We start from the raw sequence: 19,151 nt of genomic DNA on the forward strand, positions 1-19,151 counted from the left end.
ATTATACTTATTTATTTTGTCAGGTCGACAGAAACCATAACATATTTTCCAGTGTGCCGCCGAATTTTAGTAACTAGTGTAGGTGTGCCCTGAGATGCACAAGGCTGAAAACCGCTGCTCTAAGTCCGTGCCCGCAGCGGGGCTGGGAGCAGGTGTCCGCGGCCTCGCTTTGCAGAGAACGCACGTCCGCGGGCGGGCGGCGTTTCTCGGGAGGATCCTGCGCTCCGGTGGTGAGACCTCGCCCTGCGCGGACCGGGGGGGCTCTCGGCCGACACGTTCGGGTGAGCCCTCTGGGCTCAGGGTGCAGAGCGCGGAGCCCCGACGGCCGAAGTGCCTGTCCGGGGACCGTTGAGGGCTTTCCGGCGAGGGCGTGGCGAGGCTGCGAGGGGAGCCCGAGACGCCGGGGTCCCTCGCCTCCCTCGCCGGCCCCTTTCGCAGGCGCAGCCCGCGGGGAGCCGGGGGAGGAGCCGAGCGGGGGGGGGCTGGGGCCCAGGCTTTCCGGGGGCGGTCCCTGGCGGCGCCGATTCCCGAGCCGCGCGGCCAGAGCCGGGTGCCCAGCCGCGCGCCCCGCCGCCGCCGCGCGCTCCCCGCGGGGCTCGCAGGAGCCGGGCAGGGTCTGGGCCGGAAGGTCCCGGGGCCGGGCCGCCTCCCGCTGCGGGCCCGGGGAAGAGCCGACGCCGTCTGTGTCCCGGGACCTGGCCGCAGACCTGGCGCGACCGGGCGTTTTGAAAGCAGCTGCGCGGCTCCGCGGTGAGTGGGGCCGTCGGGTGTCGCGCGTGGGGCCGCGGTCCTCGTGCTGGCCCCTACCCCCCTGCCCTCCCGACTCTCCCCTTTTACCCCCGCTTCTCCCGCGCCCCCTCCCCCCCATCACTTTTGCATTTCCTCTTTTCCCTTCCCGCAGCCCTTCAAGTTCCAGCCGCCTCTGTACACGGTCTTGGGCCTCAGGGGAGGCCGGGGCTCGGGTGGGTGAGCCCCATTCGCACAAGAGAGGCTTCTGTCCGGTTTGTCTCGAAGCCTCAAAGCCAGCGAGGAAGGCGCCAGGAGTTTGCAGTCAGGGGCGGTGGGTGGCAGCCCTGGTCTGTCCCTGCCCCCCCCATCCCCCATACAGTGAGCCTTCTTTGTTCATCTGTGAAATGGAGAAAATCGCCTTTGCAAACAGAAATCAGATGAGAAAGGGTGCGCAAAGTATCTCGGAGGGAACCCTTCCTTCCAGGCTCCCTCCTCTGCCTCTTCGGAGTGAGGACTTGGTTGTTTCCGTCGCCTGTTCTCTTGCACACCAGTCGCTTCCACAAATTCCTTGAGGGCAGGGACTGTCTCTCTAGGCTCATCTCTGAGGCATCCTCAGCACCCGGCCTGGGGCCTGGCACCTGGCACATAGGTGCTCAGTACTGTTTACTGAGTGAAAGAGTGAGAGCCGAGACCCATGCAAACCTGTACCACACTCAGAGGCTCTTACTTTGAGTGGCCAGGCTGGGCTCTCACTCCTGTAGCTCCACTTGTTTCTTCCTGACAGCCCTGGTCCTGTTGGCCCCTGGGGCTCACGCACCCCCCCCCCTTTGTCTATAGATCCCCCAAAACACTAGGCTCTAGTTCTGAAAAGTTGCTCAGTCATTCAAGAAGCAAAGATTATGTGCACACCTGCTGTGATCTGTGCCACCACTGGCAATGTGTAAGTAGTGGAGAAGGGTTGTGAATGCCAGAATGGGGTCAAGGGTGGGGGTGGAGGTGGAAAGAGCAGTTCCCTGGGAACCAGCAGACACTGAGTTACCTTGATGGGGCATTTCCACTATCTGCACCTCGCCTTCCCATCTGTAAAATGAGCAAGTGGGGGGTTAAACAGATGGGCGGCTGTGGTTGAGCCCCATGTGCTCTGTGGGCTATGTAGGCCATCCAACAATCCTCTGAGCACATTCGAGACAGCCCAGCTGAGCTCAGGACATGGCGCATGCCGGCAGTAACAACTGAAAAAGCGAAGGAGAAGCGCTTCTCTGCTCTAGCAGGGACCTCCTGTTTCCAGCTGTCCCAGGGTTATGAGTCATGCTGTGGAGGTTTCAAGTCATGCTCCATCAAATCTTCCAAACACTGACCTGACCTCTCAGCACGTCAGGACTGTGGGCTCCGTTGTATAAAAGGTCTGGGGAATTCCCCCTTTCTGGCATAGCCTGAGAATCACTGAGCTGTGTGTTTGAGACATAAAACAAATTAGAGACTGGGGTTGGCAGGGGGAATGGGTCTGATGTGGTCGGTTGCATCCTGAGCCCAAGGGTGACAGACCCAGGGGTAAAGTGGCGGTCACAGCCTCAGAGGTTTTCCCAGCCATGTTCTGATCCTTCTTTAAAAGATGCACTTCTGTTTCTTCTCCATGGATTAAACACACACAGGAAACATCTCCAAGGAAAGAGGGTCTTTATCTGAGCAGATCTTACACTGCCACTATTGGCTGTGGTATCAAAGATAGACACATGTATTCATGCTTACAGTTTATAGGAGTAAATGTTGGTATTACCACACCCCGCAGACCCCTTCCCTGGTTGGCTAGGTAAGATGAATGATGTAAACATAATCATACTTGACATATATTGAGTGCTATGAGCCAGACATTACTCTAAGCATTTTACATGTATTAATTAATTTAGTCTACCTCAATCCTATGAGGTAGGGACTATCAGTACATCCATTTTATAGATGAGGAAACTGAGGTCCAGAGAGAAAGTGACTCACCCATGGTCACTCAGGAAGTAAATGGTGGAGCTGTACTTTGAACCCAGGCAGTGTGGCTCCAGGGCCTATGTTCTGAATTTCATTGGAATTGGAGGTTCAGGGTCCAGATCTTGCCTCTCTCACTCACTTGCAGGGTTACCTAGGGGGAGTTAAATGAGAATTTGACAGCCACTGGACTAGTGAATTACTAAGGACCCTAGTACCCTTCCAGCTCACTGGGGAAACAGGCAATGAACGTCAAGCGAGAATAGTATATTTCCAGAAGTTAGGTGGCCAGGAAGGGGAACTGCTTGACACATTAGACAACAGCAAGCCAGATTTAGAATGAAACTGTCTAAATTGCTTAATTGTGTATAGATACAGCCTCGTTATTTTACTGATTTAGACTTTGGTTGACTGGGCATGTGAATTGCTGGTGACCCGCTACGTAGGAATAGGGGAAAAGAAATGGAAGAGAGAGGAGGAAAGACAGAGAAAATTAAACTGTGTTTCAATTAATGATGACACATATCTGACACACATGGCCCTACTCCCACATCCCATGCCCCAGGCAGACACCGATAATCAGGACCTTGCACGGAACCTCCGCAAGGCCAGGAAATCCTTCTCAGCTCAGCGCTCTGACAGCCTCCACCAGCTGACTGTGAAGCTTTTATCTTCTCTCCCAGACTTCCCACTCCATCCCCTTGGAGTACGGTCAAGGAAATGCCCAGTGACAAAACAGGAGACCTTTCTTTCTGAGTGCCTTGGTGGCATCTTAGGAGACACCTTGGAGTTTTTTATTTAATTTATTAATTTTGCTAGTCCTCCCCCGAGGGTATTTTGTCCACTGATTTTTAGACAGAGGAAAAGGGGGGGAGGAGAGAAACATCTATGTGAGAGAGACACATAGCTTGGTTGCCTCCCACACGCCCCAACTGGGGCCCCCATGAACCTGAAACCCAGATAGGTGCCCTTGACCGGGAATGGAACCCAAAACCCTTTGGTGCATGGGCTGAAACTCTAACCACTGTGCACACTGGCCAGGGCCTTGGGGCTTTTTAAAGATTATTCTTCTCTCCCCCTCACTCCTTTCTATTTTTTCTTTAATGGTTTTCAAAGGAAGACCGTCCTGGCCCCGGGGCAGGGTTCCAGGGGAGGTGGGATGTCAGGAGAGCAGAGGCTGTCTTTGAGAGCCGGCCACACCCTTCGAGATAGATAGCTCTGTCCATCCTTTCCAACTGACTGACAGGAACCTGAGGCCCAGTTTGAAAGAAGGAATTATTCAGGATCACGCAGTGTATTGGTTTTCTAATGCTGTCACAAATTACCACAAATTCAACGCTCTAAAAAAATCAAGTGTAGTAATATATTACAGTTCTATAGCTCAGAAGTTTCCTTAGGAGAAAATCAAGGCATCATTAGGCTGTGTTTCTTTCCGGGCTCTTTAAGGGAGAATTGGTTCCCTACTCATCTGAGCTGTTGACAGAATTCAGTTTCTGTGGTTGTACGACCAAGGTCACTGTTTTCCTGCTGGCTGTAAGCTGAAGGCCATTCTCTGCTTCCAGAGGCCACTGCATTCCTTGGCTCCCAAGCGCCTGCCAGCATCTTCCAGGCAAGCAGGGGAGAGGCACATCTTTCTCGTGGTGAATCGTCCGCCTTCCTCTTCACTCGTGAGGCCTCGTGATTAGATCGGGCTCACCTGAGTAATCCACAGCCCTCTTCCCATGCCATAGTCCTCAACTTCAGTCACATCCCCAGAGTCCCCTTGCCTCCGTCCTCATGGCTCCGCCCTCCGAGTCACGTTTCCTTTTTCATAGTCAGGGTTCTGGGGACCAGGCATGGACACCTTTGAGGGCCATTATTCCGCCTGCCATACACGGCGAGGCAGGGAATTGGCGCCACCCCGAGCCCCCCGGCAGCCCACCTCATGGACAGTCTCCTCTGTCAGGCCAGCACGCAGCAGGCACTTAGTCACGGACTAGTCACAATGATGGATGGTAGAGCTGAAACAGGATGCTGTGGATTTGGCCTGGGTTTCTCCCCTGCTGGCTCCCGGTTGTTTCTAAGACGCCGTGATTGGCTGGGTCGGATGTACGTGCAGTCTTGAGCAGCTCTGGCTGCTTTCTGGTCTCTTTGAAGTATCCTGGTGTTTTTCCATTTTCCAGCCACAGAGGAACAGATAGAAACTCAGAGAATTAGTCTTTAGACTGTTAAGAATTTTGGAGGAGACAGAAGCCAAATGGGATAAAATGAGAACAGAGTGCTCCTCAGGGATGTCGGGTCACTGGAGAAATGCCTCTGATTTGATTCATTTCACATTTTGATAGTTGTGTGTCCTGCCCATATCTTCCTCTGGCCCCTTTCTATGGAACAAAAGTCCCTGGTGAAATGGACTCTGCTGGGTTGGCACATGCTTGAGACTAACTCTTACATGCTGGGAGGGGAACTATTTCCAAGAGTAAATGTGAGCTAGGACAGCCTTTTCACACTGAGCTTGGCATGGGAAATCTCCTCCCCTTCTATCAGCCTCCCTGATCTCTACTTTTTTTTAAAAAAAAAAAAAAAAAAAGTTTTTTATTGATTTTCAGAGAGAGAGGAAGGGGGGGCAGAGAGAAAAAACCATCAGTGAGAGAAACATCGATCCGATTGGCAGCCTCCTGCATGCCTCCTACCAGGGATCAAGCCTGTAACCTGGGCATGTGCCCTGACCAGGAATCGAACCTGCGGCCTCTTGGTGCATGAGACAATGCTCAGCCAACTGACCCACACCAGCCAGGGCTCCCTGTCCTCTTCTAAGAACAGAGAAAGAAAGGTTTAGGCCCTGGGCAGCAACTCCTACACCCCTACACCCACCTCAATGCCCAGCTCCTGAGCACAGGGAATCAAAACTCAGATATGAACTCACCAGCCCCAGCAAATCAGCAAGAGCGGATCCTAGAGGATGTTATTCTGAAAGTCCAGTCCTCCTCTGCCTGGTATGTACAGGGTGGGCTGGGAAAGAGAAGTCCTCGTAATCCTTCCTGGATGTACAGAGAGCGCATTAAATGACCAAATCAGAGGATGTCATTTATTTTAGAGATAGGGTTCTGACTTTTAGGGCCACTGGACTTTCTGCAAGGGTGAGGATCCTCTCTGGACCTCCACCAGAAGTCCAGAGAATTGAACTCAAATCTGAAATTAGCTCAGATTCATTCCTTCACCAGTCTCGAATTTATTGGGCACTTACTGTGCCAGGGCCTGCCATAGGTGCCGAGGGTACAGCAGTGAACAGGAGCTGAGGCTTCTGCTCTCCTTGGACTTACATTGGAGCAGGCAGAGATGGCCCTAAGAACAAATAAACAAACAAGCTAATTTTAGATTGTGAAAAGTATATGAAGAAAACAAAACAAGGTCTGAGATAGAGAATGGCTGGTGGATGAGGGTGGGTCTGGAAAGATTTTTTTTTCTAAAGAGGTGACATTTAAGTTGAGATCATGGACGTTGAGACACTGGATGTTGCAAAGGAAGATATGGGGGGAAGAGCATTCTAAGAAGAGGGAACAGTAAGAACAAAGGTCTCAAAGTGGGACCAGCATTTGGAACACGGGTCATTAGGTTACTCAGGCTACTAGGTGGCCTGTGGGGCCCCTTCCTGGGACTTGAGTTGTCTTCTCTGTCTGGTCTCAATGCTCCATTCTTCTCTGACAACCTCACCAGCTCCTGAGTGTAGACCTTTGCAGGGGTCCCATAAGCTGTGTGATGCTGGTAAACTCCCAGGTCTACTGCCCTGGGACCCATCGGCCTCCTTGTTCACATTCTGCAAGGTGCTTGAAGAGATGTCCCAGCATCAGTGACTCAGAGCTGCTTCCAGCGGCCTCCTCTCTGGCCCCTGTGTCTGGTGTGAATGAAGCAGCAGCGGCACTGTCTGTGAGCTCTGGCGGTGACACCTGCAGGAAGCCACCTCCCTCCATCTGCCTTTTCTCCCACTTTGGGATAATTAAGCTTGCCTGCCAGCAGGAAGTCATTTTTTTTATTGCCTTCTTCCTCAGTGAGGTCCTTGCTGATAAAACTGGTCGGATAACCATTGGCAATCTCTCAAAAGTTAACTGTTAGCAGCAGTTTGAGGTGGAGGGTGTGCATTTCTGGTGGAAGGTCAAAGCTAGGACAGGCTATCAAAGGCTATTTGCTTATAAACTATCACTGTGGTTTCTTAGACCAGATTCAGAGCAGTCACGGCGCCCAGACGAAGGGTGGAGCCCCTGAACGCTTTGCATTTAGGAGCTATGCTGTGTTCACTAGCTCAGCTGAACAAATCTGAAGCTTACTGTGTACCAGGCATTGTCCTGAGTGCTTTATGTGCATTAGCTTGTTCCACTTCCCTGGCATCCCATTGAAGTAGTTACTACCAATAGTTATTATACCATTTACACGTGAAACTGAAGCTTAGAGGGGTAAGCCCCTTGCCAAAGCCACAAGGACTGCGTATGCTCCCAACTCGCCACGTAGCTCATCACCTCTGGGCTTTGTTGCTGTTGCCTCGTCTGCTTATCCTGCCTTTCCTTTTATTTCTTCCTTCTGAACTCCTACTTATCTTCAGAGCCCATAGCCAAAGGCCCCCTTCTTTGTAAGGCCTTCTGTTTTACTTAGACCAAAGCAAAGCACTGAGGATTAATATTTTTTGAGCACCTGTTATGTTCCAGGACTCTACATATTTTGCCTCGCTTTATCCTCACGATGGGATGGCGCAATGTAGCGCTTTTAGTGTTCCTAGTTCACAGATCAGAAGATTGAGGTTTGGAGATTTTAAATAGCTCGTCCAAAGTCACATCTCCAATAAGGGTAGAAAGCAGGATTCAAATTAAGATCCTCTTAACCCCAGAGTCCATGCTCTTTCTACTTCTTTCCTCTTCTCAGTGGCACGTGGTTTGTGCCTTCAGGGTAGCGCTTCTTTGCCTTGTATTGCAATTAGCGATCGATCGCAATGAATGTCTTTTTTCCTCCCTAGGAAAGTGTACTTCTTAAGGACAAAGACTATTTTATTTATCTCTGTCTCTGTGCCACTCCTTGATCCCCAGTGTTAATCACAGTGCTGTGAATGTTTCTTGAGTTAGATTGAATCCTTACTCCGCCAATTTCATACTTGAACTGGGGGGATAGGTCAGGTAAATCAAGCATGCTGCTGGCTGATTAAAAAAATCATTAATATAGATTAATCGTCTATCATCTTTGTGGATATAGACATGGTCCAAGTTAAGGATTCTAGCAAACTAGCTGAAGGGAAGGGGAATATTTGCCTAGGTCGGTGAGTCCCTATGTAAGGCCAGGAATTATTCGTCACAGAACGAACATTCTTAGGGCGCTTAATGTAAGTGTCGCAACACTGCTAAGTGCTATGTGTGATTATCCCACGGAATTCTCCAAACTCTATGCCACAGATACTGTTATTTCCCCACCTTTGTTTTTGTTTTCAGCTGAGGAAATGAAAGCATTAGGAAGTTTAAGTAAGCCGTTGAAGGTTGGTCCGCTAGGAAGTGGTGGAACCGGATTTAAGCCACCGGGCCTCCAAGCGGGCCGCTTACCGCTGCTCTGTAGTGTGAGCTGCTCTACAGTGTGAGCGTAAGTGTAAAGGGAAGGCTTCCTGCCGCTTCCCAGGGTCCCTTCCACCCAGGAGAGCATCCACCGCCCTCCCAGAACCCAGGAGCTTGGGGATCTGTGCATGTCGGAGTTGTCTGTTCAGTACCTACCTATACCACTGAGAAGAGAGGGAAGGCATTCGGCGAGGGGAAGGGGGCTGGGTTGGGTGAAGTCAGCGGGGGGGCAGAGTGGAACCCAGACAAAGTTATCCGTTTCTTCCCCAGTCCTTCATTCCATGTGCATGTGAGCTTTTCTTACTGTTTGGTGGAATCTCCCACTACAAGTAGGATTCCAGTGTCTCTCCCTCTCTTCTCTGATGTTCTTATCCAGAGTGAGGAACAAAGAAGTTATAAGGATTGGCCATTACCTTCCTCAGTAGATATAATTGCATTTAGGCCTTAAGTCAAAGGGATGGAAGGCAAAGGGTGAGACTGATTCTGATAGGACATGTATTTTTTTTACATGTGTGTGCGTGCATGTGTGTGTGTGTTTTCTTGGAAAACCATCTCACCTGCTTCACCAGTGGGGAAGCTCCTTAGGGCTCTGGGCCTCAGGTTTTCTCCATAACCTCTTACAAGTAAAAAGGTATAATCAAGAGGCCTGACCAGCTCTCACTGTTTACATCAGTGTATTTTCTGCCCCTGTTTTCTCCAGCCTGACTCCCTACTTTCTTCTCCCACCTCCTGTCTCAAACAGGATAGTGATGGAATTGAAAAGAGCATGCACATTAGGAGGCCTGAGTTCTCGCCTGCCATTAACTTGCTACATGACCTTGGGCAAGCTGTTGCCTTCAGTCTGTAAAATGGAGGGTGGGTTATGTGGTTTAAACTAGGTAGTGTCTAAATTCTGTGTCGATTTCTAGAATTCCATTAGTTTGTGGAAGTTTCATCAGCACAGGACAAACCCAGTAGGATATTTTCATTTGCACAGAACAAACCCAGTATTGCAATATTTGTTTTCTACTGTTGCCATTAAAATGAACACAAACTTAGTGGCTTAAAACACACATTCATGATCTCACAGTTTCCATTGTTTCTATTATTATATTTCCAGTTCTAGAATTTCTGTTTGGTTCTTTTAAAAATATCTGTTGTATTCTTTCTTGTAGTTTTCAGTTCTCTGTTAAAATTCTCAGTCTTAGATTTTTATTTTATTTTTTCTCCTTGAACATGGTAGGCAAGGCTATTGAAAGCCTGACGATCTTTTTCTATGATCTGTTGTTTCTGATGGTTCTGTTCGTGTCATCTTGCCTTTTTTCATTCCTGCTTATTTTTGGTTATGTATTGAACATTATGTTTGAATTAAAAAAACTGAAGCCTACTGTGATGTTATCTCCTCAAGAGAGGGTAAAGGTTGACTGCTGCCGGGCACCTGGCAATCTGGAACAGCCTTAATTCAATTCCAGGGACGGTGGTGATTCAAAGCTGCTTGTAGTCTCTGGGATTAGTATACTTCTAGCTCACTCTGAGCACTAAAAGTTCTCATTGAAGTCATCCTCAAAATGCAAGGGTTTGCCTGGCCGGTGTGGCTCAGCAGTTGAGCATCGACCTAGGATCCAGGAGATCACGGCTCGATTCCCGATCAGGGCACATCACGAGGTTGCGGGCTCGATCCCCAGTCGGGGCGTGCAGGAGGCAGCCGATCAATGACTCTCTCTCATCATTGATGTTTCTATCCCTCTCTCCCTCTCCCTCTCTCTGAAATCAATAAAGATATATATATTTTTTTAATGCAAGGGTTTAATTCTCCCTGTCTCAGCAGGCTTGAACTCCTGTCTGTCAGAAACACTGTTAATCTCCATCCGCTTCAAATGCCACTAGTGGAAATGCCGCTTCAAATGCCAGGCTCATTGCCCTGGATTTCTGTCTTCTCCCCAGTCGTAGCCTGGTAATTCATTATTTTGTGATTTCTTAGTGCCTTCAAGCATATTCTTTTGGTTCAGTTTTTCAGCTTGGTCAAAATGGTTTAGTTTTGGCATTTGGTCTAGTACTGGAAATAAAAGTCCTAAACTTTGTAGATTGCATATCTCTCCTTAAGTCTCTAAATCTAGAATGGCTTTTAGCCAGAAGCAGTAAGAATCTGACCTGGACTTAGAAGGGAGCTGTGGATCTGCCATACCCCATGCCCACACGCCTGGGTCTGTGTGACTGCTTTGGGGTAGCTGGAGGTGGTGGTGAAGACAGGGTCAGGAGACCTGCATGTGAATGCCATTCACTTAGCTCTATGCTCACTGGCCAGTTAACCTCTCAGCTTTAGTTTCCACATCTGTAAAATAATATATCCTGCACAGGATTATTGCGAAGGTTAAATAAGTTAATGTATGGGACAAGGCCGGGCACAGGGCTTAGCACTTGGTATTTGTAAAAGAAATGCTGGCTTGTGGGATTCTGTGTTTGAGGAAATAAGGAGAGGGGTACTTCACTTCTCTGTGCTTCTTCGAAGTAAAAGAGCTGTGTCTTCTGAGTAAATAATGGTAATTCCTAAAAGAGTATTTTGTATATAACAAGTACATGATGAATGAATGAACGAATGTTCTGGACAGAGTTACTTGCTCTGATAGTGCCCAACCAAAAACAATACTGCTCTGTCAGAGGTCAAAGTTGCTGCTGGGGAATGAGCCTCATAATTGAAAGGTGGGTAGATAGCACAGATTAGTCAACTTGAGTTCAGTTATTAGAAAATTCAGATGTGTAGGAAACTTTAATTTAGGAAATTTATATATTTTTTTGTTAGAACTAGAAAATTTGCTGTACGATGGAATTGGCTGGAACAGTGGCTTTTTTTTTTTTTTTTTTTTTTTTTTTTGCTAAAGGATGTTTAGTTCCTTAGAAAAATTGTCTCAGAATAAAACTTGATTTATCTCCAAGCAGGAGGCAGGGCACCCCCTGCCCCTTTTCTTCCTAGATTGGACTAAGTACAGTACTTGACAGATGAGATGAATTTTCCATCTTTGGAGAAGGTACAATGTTTTCTTTCTTTGGAGGAACTATAGTTTTTTATACTTAGTCTTGTTAATGGACACAAAAACAGTCATTTTGGGATTATTAACTTTTCCATTGAATTGTCTGTACTGCTTAACCCAGGACTGCTGGTGCAGGGACCTGGTGGTGTCAGTGGTTGAAGATACCATCGGCTTCCTTGCTTGTCAGCTCAGGGTGGTGTTAATGCAGTTTATTAAACAAACTTCCATTGAACACATGTCAAAGTTTATTATCCATGAACGAGGTCAACAGATAAAGTCTGCCAGTTTAAAATGATAGGAGTTTGGGACTGACTGCTGTTTTACCTCCCCTGGTCATAAAAACAGCACCTTTTTATCAGTAATAAGGTAAATTTGTGACGTGAATGGTTTGGGCCATGTTCTGACACGACCCATTCGTTAATCAGAAATAACAAGGAATATATCTGCAGAGCAAACGATAAGCAGATCGATCTTTGGTTATTAATTAAATGTGCCAAGAAGCAGGGTTTTGTGCATTCACAAGGAGCCAGTGCACCCGGATGCCAAGCAGGGGTCAAACAGAAGTCAGCTAGCAGCAGCTTAGAGCCCTGCTTTTTCTCAAGCAGATTTTCCAGCACGCCATTAGAGGCTGGACATGCGGTTCTCGGAGCTTTTATTTTGGGGACAGAGTTATTCTTTCACGGTGGGGGGCGGGGGGGGAGTGGTGAAAGTGACTGGAATGGAATCCCTATTGCCTGGACGGAACAGCCCACCAGAGGACACATCCTCAAGGATTGAGAAGGTTGAAAGAGGGAGATGGGGCTCCCTGTGCTCTGTCGCCTGGCCACGCGGATGGCCAGCCTCACAGCCCTGGAACCCAGGGGTCGAGGGGAAGCTGAACAGCTGTGCTGCACCAGGAGTGCAGGTTGTGCTAGGCAGACACCAACAAAACAACTGGGAAAATGGATTTTCTCTGATGTTCTCAGTTACAAGGAAATGACTTAAATTTCCTTGTAACGTACATTTTTGTGTTGTGGCTCAGCATTACTTTTAGTTTGAATTGTATATGTGAAGGGGGTGAGCACCCCAATCTCTAGTGGTTAGGGCCTGCAAGGATATTTATCCAGCCCTGTGACTGAGTAGGACCCCAAACTCCCCCTCCCTCGCCCCTCCCTGGCACTCGAGAGCAGCTGCGCTTTTATTTGTTTTTTAAACAATTTTATGTGTGAAAGAGTAATATTAGTACAGTGAATATGCTTTACAGAAAAAGTTCATTCATCTACTTGTTTGCTCTGTTTTTTTAGATGAGGCAGTGACTTGATCAGATTTCTGTATCTTTGATTATTCAGGATGGGGGTGGGGTTGAAGTGGGGGCCACCTCCGGACCTCAGTGTTGCCGTCTGTGAAACGAGGCTGGTTCTGGCGTCAGTGTTCTGTGATGCTTGCTTGTGGAGGAGCCCCGAAGCCTGATTCCTGTAAGTGACAGGTTTTGCTTACAAAAACCAGCCAGGGAGATGATGCGTTCCTGGCATTTGGAGTCACTGGGACTCATGTTAATGGGTTTACCAGAAAGAGCTTTTGTGGGGTTCCTTTGGCCCAAAGCAAGCTAGCTGTTGATGTAATCAGGAGACCACAGAGAATAAATTCTCCCGCCCCCGTACCTCCTGAGCGGCGTGTGTGAGTCCCCTGTGACTCACGCTTCCATGCCTCAGACCTCGGAGAAAGGCCCCAGCGTGACACTCCTGCGGCCTTAGGCTTGCCAGAGGCTTCTCCTTAACCCCAGACTTGCCCAGATCTGATCAGACTGGCAACAGAGCACCTAGGAATCAATTCTCAAATCACAGTGCTAGAAAGAGTTGTAGACACCTTATAGGTCGTTGAGTCCAGGGGTTCCCAACCCTGGCTGCACATTTAAATCACCTGGGAAATGGGGGCAAAAGGCCTTCTTCCATTTCCTCCTGAGTCTAATTCAGGAAGTCTGGAATAGGACCCAGAAGTCAGTGTTTTTTATACTGTCTGAAGATGGTTCTAACTTAGCACACTATATAACACTTGGTGACCACTGATCTAGTCTCATAGCTGAATCTTATTTGATTTAAAAATTATATATATTTATATTTACTCTTTTTAATACAGAGAATTATGAAGAACCTCCCCCCCCCACACACACACAATCCTATTTCCCCCACCATCCAGTTGACATAAAAAAATTAAAAGTAAAGAAGACATACAGCCCTGGCCGGTGTGTCTCAGTGGTGGGACACATTGGCCTGTGAATCGAAGGGTTACTGGTTCGATTCCCGGTCAAGGCCACAGACCTGGGCTACAGGTTCGATCCTGGGCTCCAGTCAGGGCACGTGTGGAAAGCAACCCATTGATGTGTCTCTCTCACATCGATGTTTCTCTCTCTCTCCTTCCCTCCCTTCCACTCTCTCTAAAAAAAAAAAAAAAAAAAATCAATGGAAAAAATATCCTTGGATGACAATTAACAACAACAAAAAAACACATGCAGATGGCCGGCATTTACATGAGGAATGTTAAACATCGCTAAGCATCAGGGAGGTGCAAGTGAAAACCACAATAAGCTAATCGCGTCACCCCTGTTAGAATGGCTACTGTCCAAAAGAAATAAGTGTTGGTGAGGATACGGGGAAAGGGAACTCTCGGGCACTGCTGGGAATGTAAATGGGCGCAGCCTCAGTGGAAAACAGCATGGAGGGTCCTCAGGTATTAAAAACAGAACTGCCATATGACCCAGCCATTCCACTTTTAGGTATTTATTCAAAGAAAGTGAAAACGCTGATTTGGAAAGATCGTGCACTCTCGTGTTCATTGCGGCGTTACTTACAATAGTCAAGACGGCACGGCGTCCATCGGTGGGGAACGGGTAAAGAAGGTGTGGTACATAAATAGTAGAATATTATTCAACAGTAAAAAATAACGAAATCCTGCCATTTGTGACAACATGGATGGACCTTTAGGACATTATGCTAAGTGAAATTAGGCAGAGAAAGAGAAGTACCATAGAATCTCACTTATATGTGGAGTATAAAGAAAACAAAAAATCAAACTCTTAGATACAGAGAACACTGGTGGTTGCAGAGACTAGAGGTGGGGGGAGGCAAAATGGGTGAAGGGGTCAAAAGGTGCAGACTTCCAGTTACGAAATAAATAAGTCATAGGGATATAATGTGCAGCATGGTGACGACAGCTTATAATGTATTACATGTTCAAAAGTTGCTAAGAGAGTAGTTCTTAAAAGTTCCCATCACAAGAAAAAAATTTTGTAACTCTGTGGTGATGCTAACTGGACTTATTGTGCAGATCATTTTGCAATATATACGAATATCAAATCATTACATTGTACACTCAAAAGTAATATCATATTATATGTCAATTGTACCTCAAATTTTTTAAAAAGAACCAAAAATCCAGAAAAGAAGAAAAAAAGAAAGTGGGGTTGCTTCTTTGATAATATCAAATTCTTAGGCTCTGGGGAGTCCTCACCTGTGCTCCTTCCAGTGAATAGAAACCCTGTGCCCATCCCCCTGAATCTTAGGCTATCAGAAATAATTAGCAGATGTCTTGTAATTACCAATGACAATGACAGTAGCAGTAAATTTTCATGTATGTACAGTAACTCAAGAAAAAAGTAATACGTGCTCATGTGTAGAAAATTCAAATACTATAAAGACATAGAGAATGAAAAGCAAAAACTTGCACTCCCAGTCTAACACTCAGAGGCAATCACTATGAACACTGACGTGGGATCCCACTCATAAAAGATTTTCCATTTTATACCTTTAGCTATCTATCTATCATCTATCTATCTATCTATCTATCTATCTATCTATCATCATCTATCTATCTATCATCTATCTATCTATCATCTATCTATCATCTATCTATCATCTATCTATCATCTATCTATCCATCTTTCTATCATCTTCTATCTATCATCTATCTAATCTATCTATATCTATCTATCTATCTATCTATCTATCTATCTATCTATCTATCCATCCATCTATCTATCATCTATCTATCATCTATCTACTTAACTCTCCAAAATCTGAACCAAAAGGAGTATCCTATCCATATTATCTTGCACTTACTTTTCCCCCCACAGATCATCATTCTTTTTAATAGCTGCTAAATAAGTTAATATTTGTAACACACTGGAGCAATGCTTGGTGTGTAACAAGCACTCCATATTTGTTAAACGAATGAAAATTGCTGTTTGGTACTCCGTTACATGGATATATCCTACTTTATTTTACTATTTATGGGCACCCCTGTTACATCAGTTGCTATAACAAACAACGCAGAAACAAACATCCTTATATGGACATCCTGGGGACTCGACTCTGGTCATCAGTACCAAAGCATGGTAATCCGTACTGGACTTAGAGTGATGACAGTGGGCATGGAGCCAAAGGGACTAGAAGGGGAAAGTTACTGATTAGGTAAAAGCAGGAAACAGGACTGGGACTGGGAATTTTGCCTGGGACCTAGAGTCACAGGATTAAAGATCTTAGATCTAGAAGGAACCTTAGGAGGTCGTTTGTTCCAGTCTCTGGGCAAGGAACGTATCACATCTGTGGTTCCCAAGTTGTGCCCTGAGCCCTAGGGAGCCACAGTGAACTCACTGGAAAGGTGTATGTATGGGGCTGCAAGATCTTTAACATTTTTGACAAGAATAGTGATATCTGACATGTCTCGGACTCTGTGTAAACGACTGGCTCGAGCTAGCTTACAGTTTAACATTAATCTTACTACATTCCTTTTGATGATGATATAATCTGTGGAGCCGAGCTTTTGGCGGTTGCCGTGATACAGCAAGTTCTGCGCACCATGAACGTGGGCTGGGAGTGAGCACGGCCCTGTCCAGTCTGACTCCGACGTTTCAGAAGTTGTGCGGTGCCCAGCCAGCCGTTGCACACATCCCATTAGTCAGTAACTGGTTAAGAATGAAAAACATATTTTTTCTTTCAGTGTGTGTGTTATTTTTTTTCAAACAGCTACTAATTAGGACATAAATGCTTATTAAGTTGTTTGAACCTGGCTATGTAATTAACAGAACTGCTAGGGTATTTCTTTTGGCCTGGAGCGCTGTCAGGGAATTACTAAAACACTAAGGGTGCCGTGAGTTGAAAAAGCTTGGGAACAACCGATTTATATACTTTATCCATCAGCTGCAAGTGAGAGAAACCAAACTGACCCTGCTCGAGCAAAACCAGAAATCACTGGCTTATAATTTGGGATGCCCTGGTTTGCAGACAGTGTCAGTCTGGGCTGGGTTCAAGTGCCCAAATGAAGTAACAAGGCTCCAGTTCTCGATTCATCACTAGCACAGGCGCTCCACATGTGGGTGACATAGCCCCACCCCCGTCCTTTCCACACTCACACCCTTCAGGTTAGCATCCCAGCAGAAAGAGTCATCTTTCCCCATAGCTTGTGCACAGAAGCCCTGGGAGGACTTTGGTCCATCTAACCTGGGTTGCTGTGGAGATTTGCAATGACCAAGCCTCAGCCCCACATCCATCTCTGTGCTCAGGCGAGCGCCCTAACTAAGGCGCGGAATATGTAGGTTCTTTGCAGGAAAGGGGGGGGTTCTGTGACCAGGAGAATGGGAGAAGGGGTACAGGACCAAAAGCAACGAATCTCCCGTTTTACAGGAGAGGGAACAGACTGGGAATATGACAGTTTAAGTCAAACATGGAGGCTCCAGAGTCCCACCCATCTGGCTTCATTCACTTCCTTGGGCAAATTAACTACATCTACGACCGTTTAAGGCGATAGAGTCCTCATCTCGAAAATGGGAATAACTGAAGATAAAGCCCAAGAAAGAAAAAAGCCCCAACAATAGTCCCCACCCCCTAGGGTTGGTGGTTGAAGTGAAGACTAAATGAGGTAGCACCTGTAAGTGCCTGGCACCGTGCCTGGCACATAGGGAGCCCTCGGTACACGAGGCCACTGTTATTACTGACCGAGCAGCCTTAAAGGTCTCACAGCTGGCAGGTGGCCCAAGTTTCTGACCCCTGGAGCAGGTTTCCTTGCGACTAGGGAGGCAGGGAGAGGGTACAAAACGGTGACTGCCTCTTCCTGTCTGTTACAGAGTGAAGCATGGATGCCGTCAGCCAGGTCCCCATGGAAGTCGTGCTCCCCAAGCACATCCTGGACGTCTGGGTCATTGTCCTCATCATCCTGGCCACCATTGTCATCATGACCTCCTTGTTGCTGTGCCCGGCCACTGCGGTCATCATCTACCGCATGCGGACTCACCCTGTCCTCAACGGGGCTGTCTGAGAACCTGCCGGGGGGGGGGGGGGGGGGGGGGGCTGAGGGCCGCGTCCCCTCCCGCGGACTCCTTCCCTTTCTCGGAGACGCAGCAGGAGGCCTGGGGAGTGTAGACTCTGGAGCTTGATGTGGGAGGGGACACCTGAGTTCCGATTTTGATTCTGCCACTGGCCGGCTGTGTGGGTTCCATCAGGGGGACCTCATTCTATGAGTTCCAGGTCCCTCGTCTTTCAAGTGGGGACTGTGATCCCTGCCCTTCCTACCTCATAGGCTTGTGAGAACCAAGGACTTGGTGGAGGTTTAAGCTGTTTGTGAGCAGTGAAGCCACCACGGATGAGCAGGTGTTGGGCTGAGTGCCAAGAAGCTCTGCAGAACCAAAGAACCTAACTGCTCCTGAAGGCCTTCAAGGTGGCGAGGGGGACGCTGAGGCAGAGCGGCCTTGGTCAGTGCCCCGCAGCTCGAGCCAAGCAAAGGCACCCTGTCCTCATTCCAAGGGGCCATTAGCACATTGGCCCAAAGTTATATCCTTTGAGGTGCCACTCCCTCCAGTTTTCTAATTTGGGAGAGAATTGATCATGGCAGGGGGAGGGAGATGGGTGGAACTTTCTAGGACCTTCTCGGTGCCAGAATCTCTGCCCCCTCTGCAATCTGGATGAGGGCTCTGCCACTTCTTGGCAATGCCAAGGGAGCTGGGGCAACTCTTTCCTTCTGCTCTGAAGTCTCATAGCTTTGACATCCTAGCAATGTTGGAAAATGCGGTGTGGCTGAGACCCCCAGCCAGCTTTCAGGATCTCCAGCCCCCAGCCCCTTGTGTGCCCCCACCAGGGGAGCTCTGTCCCTCTGCCCCAGCTCCCGCTATAATTAGCTCTGTGGTATAATGTGTACCCCCTTCACTCCCTCCCACCAGCACTGCAAACAATCCAAGGTACAGACTAATATTTTAAGAGATGTTCCCAGGAGTTGTGAAAAACCAACTCAAAACAATGATGGTTATTTTAGATGCTATGATTTATATTTATATAAAGAGATTTCTGGACCATTCAAGCTCTTTGACCCAAATCAGGAGCATCCTTGGATTTATTAAATTATGCAAAAAGATAGCACAGCTATTAGGACATTATTGTGTGAAAATGATGCTTTTACTTTGATCTCATTGATGTACACAACCAATTTCCAATAAAGTGCTAGAAAGAGCGTGCCTGAGTCTTTCTTTAAAGAGTGCACATCAAACTCAGGTCAGAGGACTCCACTGAATTTATGGGTCATAGAGACACAGTTTGAATGTAGAACAGAAAGGGAGAGAGAAGAAACAAATCGACTTCGGGGTTCTAGCTTCGGCAAGGGGGTGAACAGTTGTGCAATGTACACAGACGCAGAATGCAGGGAGAATAGACTTGGAAGTAAGACGTGAGTTTAGTATGGGGCATGTTGAGTTCGAGGTGCCTGTGATACTCAGGTGGACACTTTCAGGATGCAGTTGGAAACCTGAGTCTGTTTGTTGGGAGAGGGCTTATGGCTGGAGTTAGGTTTGGGGGGCTCATCTGCATGTGGTAGATAAGCCACAAAAGTGGACAGGGTCACCCAGGCAGGGTGT

The 19,151-nt window shown here is 47.6% G+C and overlaps 1 protein-coding gene across 1 annotated transcript; it reads left to right on the forward strand.

The window, feature by feature from the left end:
• The first annotated feature begins 661 nt into the window (after nucleotides 1-661).
• On the forward strand, nucleotides 662-18,751 carry SMIM3 (small integral membrane protein 3). The gene is made up of 2 exons (XM_081136929.1): nucleotides 662-750; nucleotides 17,376-18,751. Exon 2 carries the CDS (start codon nucleotides 17,384-17,386, stop codon nucleotides 17,564-17,566), a length of 183 nt encoding a protein of 60 aa, XP_080993055.1. The 5' UTR covers nucleotides 662-750; nucleotides 17,376-17,383; the 3' UTR covers nucleotides 17,567-18,751.
• Nucleotides 18,752-19,151: the final 400 nt, after the last annotated feature.

This window comes from Miniopterus schreibersii, assembly GCF_964146895.1.
Source record: "Miniopterus schreibersii genome assembly, chromosome: 4".
Classification (NCBI taxonomy): domain Eukaryota; kingdom Metazoa; phylum Chordata; class Mammalia; order Chiroptera; family Miniopteridae; genus Miniopterus; species Miniopterus schreibersii.

What these genes read in the sequence shown, in the direction of transcription:
- SMIM3 (XM_081136929.1), top strand. Translation starts at nt 17,384, where the DNA reads ATGGATGCCGTCAGCCAGGTCCCCATGGAAGTCGTGCTCCCCAAGCAC.